The 19,984-nt window shown below is 36.5% G+C and overlaps 2 protein-coding genes and 1 long non-coding RNA gene across 6 annotated transcripts; all 3 read right to left on the bottom strand.

Moving 5' to 3' along the window:
* Window positions 1–63: 63 nt before the first annotated feature.
* LOC141595643 (AP-3 complex subunit delta-like) lies at window positions 64–3,101 on the bottom strand. Its single transcript, XM_074415608.1, has one exon. It carries the CDS (start codon window positions 2,868–2,870, stop codon window positions 240–242), a length of 2,631 nt encoding a protein of 876 aa, XP_074271709.1. The 5' UTR covers window positions 2,871–3,101; the 3' UTR covers window positions 64–239.
* Window positions 3,102–5,256: 2,155 nt separating this feature from the next.
* On the bottom strand, window positions 5,257–6,504 carry LOC141595640 (uncharacterized). The gene is made up of 2 exons (XR_012522286.1): window positions 6,390–6,504; window positions 5,257–5,507 (listed from the first exon to the last, which is right to left on the bottom strand). It is a non-coding gene; the product is annotated as an uncharacterized LOC141595640 (long non-coding RNA).
* A 1,146-nt stretch (window positions 6,505–7,650) lies between these two features.
* Window positions 7,651–19,984, bottom strand: LOC141595631 (AMSH-like ubiquitin thioesterase 1). 4 transcript variants are annotated; one of them, XM_074415598.1, is made up of 14 exons: window positions 19,607–19,984; window positions 17,920–17,984; window positions 17,614–17,689; window positions 17,295–17,495; window positions 17,104–17,195; window positions 14,552–14,657; window positions 14,433–14,479; window positions 13,535–13,859; window positions 12,388–12,477; window positions 12,240–12,302; window positions 12,076–12,150; window positions 11,046–11,108; window positions 9,293–9,345; window positions 7,651–8,020 (listed from the first exon to the last, which is right to left on the bottom strand). In XM_074415598.1, exons 1-14 carry the CDS (start codon window positions 19,718–19,720, stop codon window positions 7,846–7,848), a joined length of 1,545 nt encoding a protein of 514 aa, XP_074271699.1. In that variant the 5' UTR covers window positions 19,721–19,984; the 3' UTR covers window positions 7,651–7,845. The 4 variants fall into 4 exon arrangements, with proteins under 4 accessions (XP_074271699.1, XP_074271695.1, XP_074271703.1 ...); XM_074415594.1 differs by having other exon boundaries at window positions 13,535–13,862; window positions 19,607–19,837; XM_074415602.1 differs by lacking the exon at window positions 19,607–19,984 and adding an exon at window positions 18,349–18,449 and having other exon boundaries at window positions 13,535–13,862.

Raw genomic sequence — 19,984 nt, 5'->3', positions numbered from 1 at the left:
CCAAAAACAAATACTGGAAGGGGAGAACTGCAATGCATGACACTGTCAGGGGAGAACCTGCAATAAAAACGGTCCAAAACTTGCTGTACATGGAAATTTCCATATAAAAGAATTCACAGTAAATGTTACACAAATACACGACAGAAGCACACAAGTATCATGCAACGACAATACATGATGAAGTCTTAGAAACAAATCCATGATTTCCAAACAATGGAGAACAACTAGAAAAAATTGTATTATAAAAGGAAGTCAGGGATTTGTGATGGATTTACAGCAATGTCGGAGTCGCCTGTTTTTTGTTCTTTGGGTCTATTGTGACGAGTGCTGTTTTTCTTTCCCTTTCGACGTCTTTCTTCCTTTCCATCATCATTCTCACCGTTGGTGTGCTGCTTCCTTTCCCTGCCACGGGTTTTATGATTGCTTCTTTTAGTGCTTGTGTTTCGTATCTCCACATCTTCTAAATTCTGTTTCTGATTAACAAGACTATCGGTCACTTTTTCCTTCCCTTTACGTGAAGTAGACACTTCTTCATTGCTTATAAGAAATTCCCTCACAGCGCCTGAAAGTAAGTCGTCAGTTGACTCTAGCTTCTTTATAGGAATGAAATTTTCACCCTCATCCAGTTTCACGACAACTGGTCGTGGTTTTGCATGGTTACGTTTTTTCTTAGAGTTAAGTGTTCGCTCAGTCAATTTGACAAGATCATCCACCTCATTCTCCGTATCTTTAACATCATTCACAGGAGGATAATCAGTTGATGTTGAATCATCCTTCTCTAGAGAAAGATAATATAAGCCATGCCTCTTCCGATGTTGTGAAAGCAGTGACTCAGATTTTGATGACAATTCTGTATCCTCATTATTTTCTCCAACAGAAAGAAGACTGGATTCTATCGGTTTGCATGTTTTTGAATCCAGCAGCACGTCACTATAAATTGTGTCCAAATCAGTAAGGTCATCTTTGAGCACGACACCATCAGGTACAGGAATTTTCGCTTGGGCATTTATCGAAACAGGGCCGATCTCATCAGCAAACATCTCATAAATCAGTTTAATGATTTCGGAGCATTCAGGTTCTTTCTTTTTAGAATTATCTTCATCTTGAACAGAGACAAGAGGGCCTTCCTTCACTAATTGTACAATCCCAAGAATGTTCCTTGCCCTCTCTTGTACTTCAACATCATTGTCCCACAACAACGGTTCTAAAGCTGATTCGGCAAGGTTCAACATCTTACTAACCAATTCTTGACTCGAAGCATTTTCATCCTCGTCTTGCTGCCCGAGATAAGTCTGAAGACAAAAGACCAAAACCTTAAAGGCAGAGTGAATGTAAACAGCTCTAATTGATGGTGGCAGTAGATTGGTACGTGGTTGAAGCAACGCCTCCATCAATTCAAGTGGGTTCTTTGAAAACTCGATATATTCACCAGAAATCCAAGCGGCAGCTGATAAAATTCTATGCACGTGAGGATTACCAAGCAAAGCGGGATCGATTATTATGTTCCGACCAACACTGACAAGCTCGGGTCTAGCATCCTTCACCCTCATACCAATATCAACAAGCTGATTTTCAATCTCCTCCCCAGTTTGACAGTGTGGGATTCTTGATAAATCGCCAAGCAGCAGCACATACCAATCAAAGTCAAAAACAATTTCATAATAATTATTCGAACAAGTGGTTAGTATTGATCTGAGGATCTCATTACAGAACTCTAGGTCAGACTTAAGAGCATAATTAACCAAAACCTTGGTAATTTCTGCTACATTATCCTCGGAAACCATAGCCATAATAAGTTTCAAAGACGCAAGCTTAATGTTAGGATCCACATCTTTAAGAGACTTGAAAACCGCCTCCTTATTCTCCAACACCGCCCATGAGTGCGTTAAAGAAAGATCAGACAATGCTTGCAAGCCAAGATACTTCAAATTCGGATCATCCTCATTCAAAAACTCCTTAATCTTCAACACAGCAAGTTTAACAGCAGATTCATAATCACTCAAGCTATTAACCACAGTCCTAATACACTCAAACACCAACGATTTAGCTATACTACGCTCCATAATCTCGCAAATTGGCTCAACTATCTTCTTAGCCAACCTAGGCTCTAAAGGTGCCAACTTTGCAAAAATCTTCAACACCTTAATCAACACCCAATTATTCTTACACTCGATCAAAACCTTAAAAAACTCGGGTGCCAGAGGCAAATAAGCCTCGGGCTCACGAGAAGCGAGCTCACAAAACACCCCAACAACAGCACACATATTCTGTTGATCAAAACTCTCTAAATTCTCAACTAATCTCTTAAAACAAACCCGAACAGCATCCGGGTACTTCCGAAAAACCCTCAAAACAACCGCAATGGCTTTCTTCCTAACATAACTCCTAGTACTACACAACAATACATACACATCATTACATAAATCACGGCACAAATCAGTCGTACCAATCACTGAAAGACAATGTAGTCCCAAACTAACCTCGAAATCATTCGGGCTCGAAAGATCCTTCCTGAAATGATTAGTTGCAAGAATAATAACATCAGTATCCTCATTAAACGACGTCGTAGCAGCTAAATACCCGATTTTTTTTAGATAAAACTGAGGAAAACTAATCACTTCAACAATATTAAACGCTGCCCAATTCATATCTACGCCATAAATTGAATTTAAATAAGTTAATTTAAGAAGAGCTGTTGATTTTGTAGATGGGTCAGTTGACTTGATTTCGCGACGAATTTCGTCAATTGCGTTGGAAATGAAGGTTGATGAGAATTGGGTTGAAGAATCTGGGGAAAAGAGACGAATCCCTTTGATTAAATCGTCTAATGATCGTTGGAAAAGGGTTTCCATTATTGATGAGTTCGACATTTTGGGAATTTGATTGATTGAAGAGGGTTTTGTTGGATTTAGGGTTTTGGGGAATTAGGGTTTGTGAATTGTGATTTAATGAAGGTGGAATTGGGGATTTGTGGATTGAGATTTGGAGGGAGACGAGATTGAAGAGACGATGATCAATACTGGTGTTCGTGAGTAAAGCGGGTGGTGATACGATACGACTGGAGATTCGGAAATTCAGTTTTGACGTGATTTCCAAATACCGAGTTCAAAACGTTACCGTATTTGAATTAAACTTCACAAACACTAAAACTTGGGAGAGATGGTTTCTCACTAAGTTATTGAGAGACCAATCTTTCATACCCTTTTATTTGTATTTCGTACCCTTTTTATTGTTGATCGTGACATAGTAATTTCGTACCTATTTACATAAAAATTGTACCCATTTTATCATTAATCATGATTTGTACCTATTTTATTACCTTTAGTACCACTTTTTCATAAAATTGTACGATAATCTCTCAATAAAGCTTATTAAGAGACCGTCTCTCAGAAGACCTCACAAATTACTCGAAAAAAACTACTCTACCGATTAACTTCTTATCAGGAATTTTTCTAACAAGGTGAACATTATAGGTAGGATCTCTACTCTCTTGTAATCCGTACATGACCAACTTATTTTATTCTTACGAATAAGAGAACTTTTAGACAAATTTGGCAAATAGGTCGGTTGCAGATCAAGTCAGCTCATGTTAGATCCGCGTCAGAAATCGGGTCGGTTTTATGTGAAGGTAAGGTTTGACAAAATTCGGGCCATATCTGGTCAAGTCAATACCTTTCAGCTTCTGGACATGTCAGATTATTGTTGCGTGAAGTGTGGAACAATAAACATTCGGGTCAATTCAGAATACGGTTTAGATTCGGCTGTCGGGTCTAATACGGGTTTTATACGATTATGCTAATAGAATGCCTTATGGATTGGAAGAAGCAGACCTTATTCGAGACTACTGGATGAGTAATGTGGTATTTCAAAATTCAGCATACAGGGAGACTGTTTTCAAACTCTCGTATCTCTATTGTTACTCATTATCTGTGAAAAGTTAAGATTATGACACTAGCACTCCAAGTAAGATCACTATTTGTGTTTATGGATATGACTTGGGTATAATTGTTAGATGTCGATAGAAACGTCCTGAAATACCAACAGTAAAAGCTAAGGTATGCTTAACTTGGAGTAGAGGTAATTGTTCAGGTAGTAATAGAGCTAAAATGACCTACAGTGTGAGAGAAACTGGTGGATGAAACTTGGAAGATAGTATAATTGTTGTCAAAGTAATTACTCACCCTTCCACCAAAGTAATGTATCCAAATGAACTAATGAATGTATTGATTCCTCCGCTACCCCAATAATAATTAGGGTGCGTTTGGTTGACGGTTCAAAAGAAAGGGAAAGGGATACAAACTTAATAATTCCCTTTGTCTTTGTTTGTTTGATGTAAACAAAGGGAATGGATTTTCCTCCCTTACCCCATCATCCCTCTCCATCCATACCACTCACCCCCAAATTTCCGTACCCCCCTAAAAACATCATTACAGAGACAATATCAATTCATAGATGAGGCAGACAGAAAGCATAGTTTGCAAACATTAGCATTTCTAAATGCATTCCATATAACTTCTAGAATAACAGACTCATGCTACACGGTAGTCTGCTGACAGCTAAATCTAAGTTCCATCAACAAATAAGCTCGCTGTTTCACAACAAACACGGATCTACAACTTTACCCAAAGAGCAACTCCTCCACAAATCAAAACTGATAATACCCAGAATCTATAAAATCGGGACTAGGTAGGGAAGCCCCAGCATTCTACAAACGATGGCAAAGTAAACAGATACAAAATGAGCATCAACAGCCTTTTAAAAACTAACCAATGCAAAAACCCAATCACACATACCATACAATCAGAAACCTAAAAACATGTATCTATAGATTCACAATTACGCAGATAAATCTCGGCATCATGAAAAAGGATGTCAAACTACAGCAACACAAACAGCACAACACCAGCATTTACTAATACATACAAAGATACAGCAATGGACATGAAACTAAGCATTTTACTACAATGCATCAAACGAACGCAACACAAAGCGGACCAGCAAATGAAAGTTTCGGCCCGAAACACACCACTACAATCAGTAAAGCCACAAATTCGAAGATAAACCTAAGCACATCTCTAAAACCTACAAAAGTAAAGCGTTGCATAGGGTACAACACCAGTAAACTATTCAACAAAAGCAGAAGCAAAATGCTCAAAACATCATACAAAACAAACCAGCATGAATGAAATGATCAGCATCACGGCTAATCAAACAAGAAACAAAAACTTGAACAAAACGAAATGAACAAATGGGGAATTAGGTCAACAAAGTGGAGTTCCATTACTCTAATGAGTCTCATCAAAGTACCAAGTCTTACAAAACCCATTACAACTAAAAAGCCGATAACTAAACGACCGAGAGTTCAGAGACAAAACAAGCAAAGCATAAATCTAAGAAAACACCATTGGTGATGAAACCACGGATCTCCTCCTCCAGTGTGTCTACTTAGATCTCTGTCTCATCTTTCTGCGCTTTCTCTTCAACCTCCTCATTCTCTTCTTCTTCCACTACATCATCATCAAACAAATAATCAATTACTATAATTCATCATCATAGACTATTCAATCAAACAAACCATAAATTATAGAACACTCTTAACGTGTGAGACCATCGTTTATAGTATATCGGCTAAAAACTAGATAAATGAGTGGTAAGGTCGGTCTTACACTTTAAGATCATACAAAATATCAATTAATCTAATTAAGATTAAAGTTCATGCTACTAATTTAGATAAAAAATCTATACTACACAAACTATTAACTAAGACCATTTCAACGTCTTGCAGTTTTTTTTGTTCAAATGAGCACAGTATGTCACGGTGAGAATTGAACCGCCAACTTAATGATTGAGACGCTCTTTTATCAGTTAAAAACTCGGTAACTGAGTTCATTTTTTACACAAAAAAAACATCTCACATTTTCCGACGATTTTACGCAACAATCATTGACTATAATGAGATTTATGTTCACGCTATCAAATTAGATTACGAAAAATATCAAAATTCATCAAAGGAACATTAATTTGAGATTAAAAAACATGCGACCAAATTAAATAACAAATGATAAATCAAAATTAATCAAACAGAACGGAAAATGAAGAATCATTATCATATTGAAACAAATAAGATGATGATTGATTATTAAAATTAATCGAAAACGAAACATTATACTACGATTAAGACGATGATGAGATTAAAAAACATGCGAGCAAATTAAATCACAAATGACAATCAAAATTAAACAAACAGAACGCAAAATGAAGATTCATTTTCATATTGAAACAAATTAAATGATGATTGATAAATAAAACTAATCGAGAACGAAAGATTATACTACGATTAAGACGAGGATGAGATTAAATTGAACAAAGTGAGGGAAATTAGGGTTTACCTTGGCTCTCATGGTGACGAGATGAAGATAATCGGCGAAATCAGGTGTATATTGAGTAGAGGCTGCTGCGGATGAAAGAGAAGGGAAAATTATGGGAGTGAAAGGTAGGGAGGTGTGTTGTGTTTTATAGGGTGTAAAACCCTAGTTCTATTATTTGGGCTTTTTGTATGGGTTTGTACCATGTTTCGTTTGGCTTTTGTTGGGTGATCCAGGTTGGGGTTGGTCTTATATTCGGTTTTCTGTCTTATATCCGTCTTACACTCGTATTCGGTTTTCTGTCTCGATCTACCGATTTAATTCATTTTACTGTTTAAAATTGTTTAAAATGGATGAGTCCATCTTAAAAATAAGAATTTGTGTATAGCCTCGTAAACTTGTATTTACCTAATTATAAGTGGTCGTCAATAAATTACTTTGCGTCTTTAATATGTACATTGTACCATTTATTTTGTCATTTGCTTTCTCTCTTTCATTCCACCCAATGAACAACTATCAAATCAAAAACTAATAAAAACTTTTCTGCTAATGTCGTCTATATAAGGACTGTAATTTTACTGCTGTAAAAAAAATGGTTTGGTATAACTACTTTGATTTTACAGTATAAATCAAGCTCGAAAAAAAAACTGGACAACTAGAGATCCACAACTAGACATAAGTCCAACCATAGTCCATAGGTCTCTCACTTCTGAATTCAGGCGTAGCTGTGGGAGATCCATGGTTAGGCTTAGACGTGGGAGACTCGCATTTAGGTCGACTTTATATTTTGAAAATTATTTGAAACTTAATTAAATACTGTAATTATATGAATTGTTGTCTTTAAATAAATGAATCTATTTAACCGATCACTAATCAATGTCTAATTAGTTGTTGAAGTCATCATGGAAGACTCTGTGCCTATAACTTCTCATTTCGTACTTTCACCTCTTACCTAAAGTCCCGGTATCAGAATAATCATCGCTAGTGACAAGCTCACAACACCGTAACTCGAATGTCAAAAGCTCACAACTTACAATAATTGTCAAATGCGAAACCATTTGTGTTCATAGATATTCAAGTTTGGAGGCCATGGTCTCACAGTTTAGACTTTACAGAAGATAAGCAAGCGTACAATGAAGTACAAGTGCACAACATTCTTAATTACCACTCCTGACTTCTTGTAGTTCTTTTCAACCACCACATCGGAAAGTGAGATTCTGCAAATTTAAGGGTGTAAGTTTTCTTCCGCCGCTGGTTTAAGAAATGAACTCGTGCCTCATCAATATGAAAGAAAAGAGTATTTTTAATTTCAACGTCTTACAAAGACAGCCCATGGTACATTTACACGCTGATCAATATGATCTTTCTTTACAAAATTACCGACATATTTGACAATTACAAATCACAATTCCCACGATGAAGAAAATTGTTGGTAAAACCAGGATGAGGAAAGGAAAATAAATCACGGATCTGCTACCAGTCATCGAAGATCTATAACATCAAACTTCACATTGGGATTCATATATACATCCGTACACTGCTTGTAGATGGGCCCTCCATCGGCTGGAGGTTCATGCGAATGAAATCCACGCCGCTCACAATGTCTAATGACTGACATCCCTCCAGGAGTTGTCAGCCGGAAAATTCCATGATTTCTGATAGTCGGAAAACCATGCAGGAAGAATAACCTTAAATTCTTGTAGGCAGGAAATAAAATTAAGGAAAAATGTCAAAATACTACCTATTATAGTCAAGATTTTTCAAAATACTACATATTATACTTATTTGTTCAAATTACTACCTACAAAGTTATTTATCTTCCCAAATTGCTACTTTATACCTAAATTAGCTCTTAATTGAGGTCTAATGATCAAAAACTCAATTTTAATATGTTATACCCATTTTGCCCCTCTTTAAACACTCCCCTAACACATCCTCTCATTTCTAGCACCACAAGAATCAACCACCACCATCACCACCGCGTCACCACAACCTAACCACACACACATCCTAACACCGCCTCGACCTAATCCAGCCACACCCTAAACCGTATCCACCCCCCAATGCCCCCAAGTCCCACCTTTATTATCCCAACACCACCACCGTACTTAAGTCCCTACCAATCGAATACTCTAGATCTAAGGAGTACGATTCCTGTAGGTGGTGGAACAACGAGTTAAGAAGCTAGGTTTTGTAGCGGAAGGCAGGCGGGAATGATGGTTGTGGTTAGGGTTACGGTGGTTAACGGTTTCTTTGTGGCAATCGTGGAAGTGAGATAGTAGGATTAGATCCGAGGCGGCTTGGAATGGTGGTATGTAGTGTAAGAGTGGTGACATTGAGTGAGATAAATAGTGGTGGGTGTGAAGGTGGTGACTAATAATAGTGATGATTGTTGAGGGTGGTGGATGTTGATGGTGGTAGTGGGAGGTTGTGGTTAGGGTTACGGTGGTTAACGGTTTCTTTGTGGCAATCGTGGAAGTGAGATAGTAGGATTAGATCCGAGGCGGCTTGGAATGGTGGTATGTAGTGTAAGAGTGGTGACATTGAGTGAGATAAATAGTGGTGGGTGTGAAGGTGGTGACTAATAATAGTGATGATTGTTGAGGGTGGTGGATGTTGATGGTGGTAGTGGGAGGATGAAAAAGATGAAAAAGAAAGAATCAATAATAAGGGGATTATGAGTAGATTATTTAGAATTCAATTAAAAAAGGGGTAAATCATGAAAATTACCTAATAATAGTTAATTATGGTTAATTAAGTCATAAATTCAGGTATTAGGTTGCAACTTAGGAGAAGTTGTAGCTTTTTTTGTAGTAATTTGAAAAAATAAGTATAATATGTAGTATTTTGAAAATTTTTGACTATAATTGGTAGTATTTTGCAATTGAGCCTAAAATTAATGAATAAAAACTAGGTAAATGACATACTTGGTACTATCCCTTGGGGCCATAACAATTGCAACAGCTTCAGGCAGCATAACCTGTTAAGACATTGAGTCGGATTTCTAGATCAGATTTGTATCAGGCATAAATTTCCATACAGTTGTTCGTACAATGAAACGTTATCATGCAGAAATCCATTCCTTAAAAGGATCTTCAGATACTTACAGTTACAATGACATACAATTCTGTTGAATTAACGTTATTGGATTACCCCTCAAAAACACCCCAACCTAGCCCACAAAGAAACTAGTAAAATAACTATACCGCAAATATTAAACGAAGCATGTCTCTATTCTGAAACAACACGAGAATTCCGCTTCAGGCAGATACACCAAAAGATAGCTAACATCGTGCATCTCCATAAAAACTTAATTTTCATGGGTAGAAGTGTAGAACCCAGACCTTGAAATTTAATCTTCGGAAATGCATTCAGTAAACCAGGACACACCCAATATTATTGATTTGAAATATTTACTCCAGTAATTCTACTCCTAGACATCCTCATAGTAGGAAATCACTCATTAAATTGCCATATCAGCAATTCAGCATGTCAGAAATGGCCCCTAACTCCCATATCCCCTATTCCTTTTCATGCATCCACTCCTTTCTCTATCCTATTCTCACACCTCCCCATCACCCTTTCATCACAACAATCAACGGCTGTTCTATAGCGACAGCCTTCGGCAACAATCCGCATCTCCTCTTTCTTCTCTCTTCCCACCTCTCATTTTCTACCTCCTCTCCTCACTTCAGCTGTGGTCCTCTCCTTCTGACTTAAGTCTTCTGATAAAAATTAGGTTACTGGTGATGCATATTATATTTAATTTTGAATTGTTATTCAGTTACTTAAGAGGTACAGTTACCTATGAAAATCATGTTAGCTCTAATAGTCTAAGTATGTAACAAAAAAGCATGGTCATCCCTACCAGTGAGGGATCGAGTACGGGTGACAGCAATGGTGGGCTATTGGGGCCATAGGGCGACGACAATTAGAAAAAGAATGGAAGAGAGGAGATGTTGGCGAAGAAGTCTAAAATATTTTTGCGAAGAACAAATATTTACGAAAAAGATACAAATGACATCGCCATCGGAAAAGTCATCCCCTGACCTCGTCAACGGTGGTCAAGAAAGCCACTGAGGCGCAGTGGCGCCGCTAGCTTCACGAAAGCAGTGAAGATTAATGGTGGCAGCCATGGTATTCTGGACAAATAGAGATAATATGGAGGAATGACAGTTCTGACTTCTGATACTTCACTAAAAAATCATTTTGTGAGACCTACTATAAATATCTGGGTTAAAAGTTAAAACTGGAAAGAGGGGGACACTGTAATGCTTCGGCATTCATCTTTTGGAATCATTTACGTCAGCATATTTAGATTTGTACCATTTTACAAAATATATGAGGAGAATTTCAACTAAGAAATTATAGTCACATGTAAGCTTGTAGTCTATTTGCTCATTTAACTAATTACCTGACTTCTCGAATTCATTTTCTTCAAAGAAGAGGGTTGTTCTTAAAGACCGCCATTTACAAATAACTGACTCACCACACCTTCATGAGAATATCATTATCAATTTGGCATACACAGGTCATTTGAGCAATACAAGAACTTAATCCACGATGTACCAATAATTATTCAGATTCATTTAAAATGGTCCCCGTAGTGTAATTATTATAAGAGGCTGAGATAAACAGTCACATCAACATACAAACATTAAAGCTGTAGATGTAAGTTACCTGATATGAGTAATGTGTGTGAACATCAATAGATGACATGAAGCAAGATTGTGTTGGATGAGTCTGGAAGCACCATATGACAATTGATTAGAAAATTATATAGACCAACTACGATAAACGACCTTAATATATCAGCACATCACGTCATATTTAAGACGTTCGTATATTTTAGCTTGCCAAAGAAAGTTTTCTGAAGACAAAAATAGGGTACTCAAGATCAAAAATATCTTTTTACTCCTTGAAATGGAGCCTCTGAGATGAAGAGATGGCAACCACATGAAAGCAGAAGATCTAAATGGCAACAAACCCTGCTTGGGTGTACACAAAGCCATCTTTGCCTTAACGACAGTGTCAAAGCCATCTAAAGCTTAACCACACAATTAACTCCTTTTTTTTTTTTTAACATATAAGACATGATATTAATTAAAGGACACCAAGGAGGTGACACCCATGTACAAAAGATATCATAGAGGTGGCCCTCATCTACAAAAAGACATGATGGGGTGACGGCTATATACAAAAAATAGACCCTAAAGTCAAGATGAGGGTTGTCTTACCAAATGCTTACTTAGAAGCCTAACATCCACTAATACAAAGTTAATTATATTCCTACCAGTAATAGTCACAATGCCATAAGCATTTTCAATAACTGACAATCTTTGTACTAATTGAAAGAATAAGGAAGCTATAAAATACCAATAAACGTGATGAGTAAGAAACTATGTGCAAGCCCACGACTGAAGTAGTTGGATATCTTTTAGCTTATTTTAACTTGCCACATGTAGCATATTAGTTCATGAATAAAACTAAATGAATAGAAGTTATCAGAAATTTCCATCGTTTTTGACAGGCTTATGTTTCTTCATTCCGCACAATAATGCGGGTCAAAATGAAAGATGTTCCCAACTAAATGGGATCACAAGCCGACACACACACACGAACAATGGAAATTCTGTATCAGACAACTCGTTCAATGAATCAATAGAGTCACACTCACACTGCACTACTAGCATCATAAATTTGTACTTACATGAATCCAACCCAACGGAAAAAGAGATTGTTTATCCTGAACCTCAAATATTTCCTCCTCGTTTGTGGCCTGACACTGGTCATATCAATAAAATTTATTCAAACAAAAGCAATAACAAACCATAAATTACTCAGCAACAAACTTATAAATCACACTGAACTCACAGAATCTGATGTTGATTCCTGCTTTGGTATTATCAGAGCCGTCATATAGAACTTCCTATTCTTCTGCGCAAGTATTACACCAAGGATGTCAGAGATATCATGAGCTACGGTGGTTGGAAAAGGGGGATGGGGTACTATAGGAACTTACAAGTGAGCCAGCAAGAATACCACATGTCTCCAAGTTCTTCTTGGTATTAGATTTTGCCAATCTCAGGAAGGTATCCATCATACTTGTTGACTGTAGGGAAACAGCAGAGTAAAGCATTTAACAAACAACCTTATGAATATGAAGTAGCTCAAAATCCTGTGTAAGACGCGTTTAATGAATTATATAATATGCACAATTACAATTGTTTAATAGATCATCAAAAAAACTTTCACCCTTACATAGTTGCTGTTAAATCCCTTTTCTTTAGATACAAACAAACTGAAACTAAAAAGTGCATCAGATTAAACATAATACAGAAAATGCATATGATATTTACATTTCCAAGTACGTTTTAAAGCCTTCATAACAGATGAAACTTGTGAACTAGTAGTTCCAAGGAAAATTTAACTCAACCTTCAATAGCTTTGCATCTTTTATATGCTCGTTTATGTGGTGTACTCCATACCCTAATAAATGCTCGTTTATGTATCTTAAATGTTTTAAATATCATATTTAAAATGTATGCATATTTTACTCATATTATTAAAACAGTGTGTGTTTTTCACTTTTTTATTCTGTAAATTTGATACTCCGTTTAAATTGCTACTCCGTATATTGTAACAAAAATTACAAAAATAGTTATATGCTTCATCAAAGGTTTTAAATGCGTAAAAATAAGCATAAGTTTTTGTAATTAAACTAACAATTTTTTTTTTATCCTAAACTTATTTAACAAAAAAATGGTTTCAGTTACATGGTCAATTTTATTCAAAGTAAAAATGTAAAATGCGCTCTATTTTAATTCTTAGTATTACACATTAACAATTGTAGATAATTAAAAATAAAATTCAAAGTTCATTTATATATTATTATTACCTCTACTTGTTAAGTTCTCTATATATGAAATTCTAAAATACCGTGTATTTGCACGGGATCTATACTAGTATGTAATCAATCATATAATCGTATATTTATGGCATACCTAATTACCTATACAGTCAACACGGCATAATTAAGCAACCAATTCTCCAAGATACAAATTTGTTTAAACCATGAAGTATACATGATTTCAAGTCTTAATTATGTCATCCAGCTCATCAAGAAATTATGGAACTACAGAAATTAATCAAGGAGTTATTGATCTTACAATGTGTAGCTCCATAGGAGATTCAGGCTGAAGCAAACTACCCATCAAAGAGCTATCCACATCATTATTGCCATTAACTGAAGGTTGTTCAACAGCAATTAAGTCTTGTACTTCTGCAAGAGTAGCAGGGAGGTTCGGCTGCTTGACAATAACTGTATCAGGAACATCTAATCCGTCAAATGAAATCATCGGCTGCTCATCATCTTGTGGATGCTGATTGTCACTCCTAGGTTCAGCCACTGTTTCTAGACTTATCCTTTCAAAGGCTGAGGTGCTACTATCTTTTCGCACTACTACATCTATATCAGCCACAACACCATCAAGCCTGCTAATCAACAAATTTCAGCAGATAAACAACACAAAATCAAGTTGGATAAAAAAATGCAGAGTTCACTACTTCACTCAATTACATGGGAAAACTAAGTCTCAGATCACGAACATGGACAATGCAACTATGCTGTAGGAGAAAGAACTATAAATTTAAACAAATTTATGAAAACCTTGGGAAAAACAGTCACAAATGTCCATAAAGCGCAGTAACACCGACTAAACACTAAAGAGACACGTTTTTATTGTGCAAGTCGTTAGAAGCCAAAAAAAAAAAAAAAAAAAAAAAAAAAAAGCCTTGCAACTTGACTGAGAAAGACGTTTAGAGGATGCCATATTTTTCTTGTCTTGGAAAAAATGCCATATTTTTCACATTCCAGGGACTTGTAACTATAGGGAAACGAATGCAAGCAAAATGCATGATACACGTGCGTACAGTAACAGTGAGGGGAAAAGAACAAGAATAAGCACAAGCAAACATATACTTTAGAAATCGTCAGGGTTTCTATAAACAAATACATTTGAAAAAGAACAGGCATGAAACGCAAGTCAGAAAATCTTAGGGCATAACCTTGGGATCTCCACAGGAGTCAGATCAACATTACTGGGATACCGGACCTACAAACATCAGACAAAGATCAGGGAGCATCTTTGCGACACAAAAATATCACAGATGCCACAATCACACACCTCTTTATTACTAGCCGGTGGCTGCCACTTTGCAGAAAGCCCATTTGGCCCCAAAATTGAATGTCTCAAAAGAGTTTCCTCCTTGGGGCGGAAAGTTGTCACTGATCTGTAATAAGCAGAAAGATAAATCAAGGAATATAACTGATATAGTAAGAAATTGAGAATACAGCTAAGGTAGACAAGAGGCGATAGTACAGCCAGAGGGTAAGGTCTTAAAAATTGAAGAATTGAAACATAAAGACCAACAAAGGACTACAGGTTAATCACCAAACTCAGCCCTAATACAGTTTTGCTACATAGGTTACATGTGACTGATTTGAGCATGGGTCATTAGCTGGGTTCTATTCACAATAAAAGTTTCCCCAGCACACATTAAGTACTTCGCCAATTAGACTTTCTATACTGAAATAATTCAGAAAGAAGAAATAAGAGAAAAGAACAGAGAACACGAAGTCCCCAACAATAGTTCCGATAAAAAGCTTAATACCAATATACCATCTTTGTAGCTACTTTCTTTTCCTAGGTCACAATAGGGAAACTGGTCATGGTTTTTTCTTTAACGCATCCTAGTTTGATAAAGGATGTACTTCTCTCTTCTTACTGCTAAACATGCCACACACAGCACTTACAGGAACCTAATTTATATCGGAACTCGAGTTGATCCCTCTGAGGCCTTTCAGCTGGTTAGTCATCCTTCGAAAGTTAGAAGTAAACATTAAACAAGTGGAACATCCAAGTCAAGTCCATATCCACTGGTTATGTTGCTTCGACATAAGAAATCCCAAGCTGATCCAGGTTATCAATGACAAGACACTTTTTCAAACATGTACCTTGACACTTTATGAATTATAATTAGACCTTGAATGTTTGCCCAACTACACTTTGAATATGTCACCACAGAAGCCCCGAACCATCAGTACTCCCAACAAAAAAATACCCTACAAAATTCGATGGGCTAGTTCTGCTCACTTGTGCCCAACTCCTTGGCACATTAGTCAAGTTAGCATCTGCATCCCGCTGGCCGTTGCTTACAGTAGTACCTGTGTACTATTATCATCATCTATGAACTACCTCAGGCCCATCAAGATTTTCCTCCACATGGGACTGGAACCACCACTGCGTCCAACCAAATTTTTGTGTGCAGTTGCAGATCATCTGTTATCACCTCAATGCATGTTGAAGATTGCTGATAGAAACTCACAGCCATCTTCGCTTCACGCCACGGCTATGGTTGTTGAATCACTGTCAACCACCATTAGCTATTCCATCTAAAAAGCTGTCATCACCACGTAGATAGATGCCAATCGTTCTCTTAAAAGAGACTTAACCAAATAAAATAACCTCTTGAGCATCTCTTCCTGACCCACACAATGTTTCTTAAATTGCTTTGTTTTATCAGTCTGCCTGTAGAAAGCTCTAAGCATGTCCATCATCAAGGATTCAAGGACACAACAATCGCTAAGATGATCAAGCACTGGACTACTTGTCTCACTTGTCAAGACTAGTAAATTGACATGACAACACCATACAGTGTTTGACAAAAAATAGAGGGGTAGTTCTTCAATTGACAACGTTATAGGGTAGGCAGACCAATCAGAAAAGAAAAGAGCAGAAAAACGGGTCGCAGAATCGCAGATTAATAAGACAGAGGGTGGATCCAGTTCTTTTGCCTCTTTTAAAACATTCTTCAGGAGCTATACACAATCTATAGGTCATGTCTGAAGCAAGGAATGGCATTGCATAGACTTGAAATTACCACAGCATCAGTAAAGGTCCACAGGTAATTGGTTAAACATTTCTTAACAGAAGTTTAATCCAATCTACACACAAAATGAAACTTTCAATGTAGGACATGGTAGACTGTTTATTTGACTTTTTAATGTCTTCCGAATTGTGTTCTAACATAAGCATAAGCAATATTCAACATCGGGATACACTTCACCAAATTAATCACAGATAGATGGCAACACAACAACTAATCCTCAGGTGAAGACAATTTGAAGGTGCAATTTTTCCCACAATAATTTAATTGGTATTGTGTCTAGCTCTTGAAAATGAAATTATACCACATCCATATCCAAGTAAAATGAAGTCGATGATATAGAACAAATTAGGAATAAATTCCACGTTAATTAGCAGGACTAGAGGAGAAACACCTAAGCCATAGAAAACCCACAGCCAACAGGCATGAGGGGCTATTCTAGGTTCAACTGTTCAAGAATGTTTTTGTTTTTTCTAATGAGTTTTAAGAGTAAAGTGAATAATTTAATACTGTATTAGATGTCTCTTGGCATGGCACATTTTAAAATTTGCTGAAAATAGGGTCCAAGGGTGAGTCATCCGGAAATAACGTCTTTGTATATTAAACAGCAGGGTAAGGTTGTGCACATCTGACCCTCTTTACCCAGCCACAGACAAGAGCTCGGAAGCCATAAATGCATTGAGATCATGTTGTTGTCATAAAAGAAGTTAATATTTAACAAATAAAAGCAGCATTATGGGAGAGAGATTCCTCAGTTAAAAATAAATATTATATACTTTATAAGACTTACAATTTACGAAATCTCTCTTCAAGAGGATCGGCAAGAACTTTCTGCTCAGCACTGAAACCTCCATACGGAACACTTGTAGAATACGGCAATGCCTTGCATGACAGGTACCATGTAAGAACACAACTACTGACACCAGATTCTAATCACTGCCAATTGCTATTACACAAATAAACGATGGAACATAAAAATACCTTAGCCACTTGATTATTACCAAGAGACACCTTAGTGACGGGAGGCGGTATAATAGAATCAATAGGAGAATAATAGTCATTGCGATGACTGCTGTTGTTCCAGCCAAATGCTTGGTTTTCTTGTTTTCTCTGCAGTTCTTCCACTTTCTGTTTGACTGCTGGCTTCAGTTCTTCCAACTCTTTCAAGGCAACAAATAATTGCTGCAACAAGAATTTCGAAAAAAACAGGCCAAGATAAGAACTTCCCTACCATTCCCGCAAGACACACATACAAAGCAACAATTAGAAAACTAATGAACATACTAGTGGGGTTCATCACCTTTCTCAAAGAACTTCTTGTGATCTGAGTAGATGCTGCATAATCACGGTGACGTGGAATAGTCTCAGATACCAAACTGAAAAACATCACAGCAGAGTGGATATCAGGGCATCATTCCTCCTTAACTATCAGGAACAAAAGGTATACTTGCAGTAGACACCTTAATCACTAGCTAGATTTAAATCACTATCAAAAACATATCACATCAACAAACGCTCCCTAAATACCCAAAATTTACCACTTTCATAGTTATTTACAGAAACATCCACTTATAGCAGTCATACAACAGACAAAAAATGCCTTTACCTAGAGTATCTGAGGAGCATGACGTATAAATCAATGATATTCTTCTCATTCCGGAAGATATTAGCCTGATAAAATTTAGATTCGTAAAGTTAAGCACTAAACAAATTAAAATATAACGATAACCAAAGACAATAGAAATTAATTTCGCAGAATATTCAAATCATTCTCTTTCTGTTTATCACACTTTTTTGCATAGCAAAGCCTAATAGCCAAGCTAGTTCCTGGAAAACAACAAATCTTCCCAATAATTAACAAATCTAATTATCGGCCAAAAGCAATATAACATCTACTAACAATCAGGCAACATAATATCCTAGGTCGTAGAAAATATACAGCTCAAAATTCTGAAGTGATAATTTACTCTTTTTTTGATAAACGAGAAGTGAGAAATAAGAACAAACAATACAGCCAGAGTCCATGATGTCTTACCAAAGACCCAAAAGACGATGAATACATAACAACTCCTTCCATCCATTTGGATTCACTAAAATTTACTTTTGTAGGAAATGCAAATTGGTTGATTACATTTACATTTTGCGTACGAAATACACCACAAAAAAAGATTCCTAAGTGACTGTAGGCCTAATGTTCTCACATATTTTTTCAACTTAACTCCAAAAGTAGAGGTAGTGAATCCTAGTAAGTGGAAGGAGAATCCACTAAAGTATGTTATAACACTATAAATGATTTTTGGTGTGTTATCTATCTAAAGTACCACATACTTTCGAACATAGGAGTCATGCATTAGTCCTGAACACAGGTTTTTCAATCAACAAACAAAAAAAAAAAGGCCGCAAATAAGATGGGATACTGAATTCAAATTGGGAAAATCATTAGCCAAACTGATCAAAATCCACAATGACTTGAGTGCTAAGACTGCTAACGCCTACACTAGCCTACGCTACCTCGACAAAACACAAATCAAGAATAACAAAGTAAATAAGTGCATTCCTCAATTCTCCACCTGAGACGAGAATTTTTTACTAGCTCAACACGACAATTTCCCTTTCACTCATAATTTACTATTACAAAGTAACATTAGGTCCTACAAACTTCCATTTGATCAAAACAAATCAGTTATACGCTTAAAATTTGACCAAAAAAAAATATGAAAATTGTGTTTTGTCAACGATTTTCACGCGAAAAAAACAAGATAAATTAATGCATTCTACAATTTTCATCATGAAACAAGAGATATCACCAGCTCAACACAGCATTTTTCAATTCCACTCAGAATTTCCTAAAACAAAGTAAAATTAGGTCACATAAACTTCAATTTGATCAGGACAAACCAGTACACAACATTTTTCAATTTCAATCGTAATTCACTAAAACAAAGTAAAATTAGGTCATACAAAATTCAATTTGATCAAGACAAAACAGCTACAGGTCTAAAAACCGATCGAACAAAATAAGGATGAAGATGATGAATAAATTGTTGAAAAATGTGAATTGTCAACACATTTTCATGCATAACACAATTTTCAGTATCAAACAAGAGAAGTTATAACTAGCTCAACTCAACATCTCTCAATTTCACTCATAATTCACTAAAACTAAAGTAAAATTAGGTCATAAAAACTTCAATTCGATCAAAACATAACAGCTACCGACAAATTGATCGCACAAAATAGCAATAATAAACAATAATTACGATTATTACTGCAATTAAAGATATAGAAATAACCTGTCGAAGTATACTATCAGCAATTCGATAGTAAATGCGAAGAGAAATCCGCTGATCAACTTCAACTTTCTTCGAACTCGCGGTAATATCTATGCGACCGTAAGACGGCCTCATAATCGAAATCGGTTAATCGGAGGTGCGTCAATGGCGGACGAAGACGACGACGGTAGATGAGAGAGAAGGAGATGGTGTTAGGTATAATGAGGTGGTTTGAGGACTCAAGTCATTCAACCAAGGGTAAATTTGGGAAAATGCAGTTTTTAATGGGTTTTTTTAACAGGAAAGCGAAAGAGAGCGAGACATTAGCTCTACTTTGAAGACGGAAACTTGTATGATCGATTCGGTGCCTCGACTACAAAAGGAATTGACTCGAATAAT

The sequence above is a fragment of the Silene latifolia genome, chromosome 1 (assembly GCF_048544455.1).
Source record: "Silene latifolia isolate original U9 population chromosome 1, ASM4854445v1, whole genome shotgun sequence".
NCBI classification, from domain to species: Eukaryota; Viridiplantae; Streptophyta; class Magnoliopsida; order Caryophyllales; family Caryophyllaceae; genus Silene; species Silene latifolia.
Note: the sequence above shows the minus strand (reverse complement) of the source record. Positions and strands in the feature narration are given on the sequence as shown.

Coding starts and splice junctions, on each gene's coding strand:
- LOC141595643 (XM_074415608.1), bottom strand. CDS start 2,870: ATGTCGAACTCATCAATAATGGAAACCCTTTTCCAACGATCATTAGAC.
- LOC141595631 (XM_074415594.1), bottom strand. CDS start 19,720: ATGAGGCCGTCTTACGGTCGCATAGATATTACCGCGAGTTCGAAGAAA. Junction 17,690..17,919: donor ATGCTCCTCAGATACTCTAG/GTAAAGGCATTT, acceptor GATGTTTTTCAG/TTTGGTATCTGAGACTATTC. Junction 12,151..12,239: donor AGGAATCAACATCAGATTCT/GTGAGTTCAGTG, acceptor TGATATGACCAG/TGTCAGGCCACAAACGAGGA.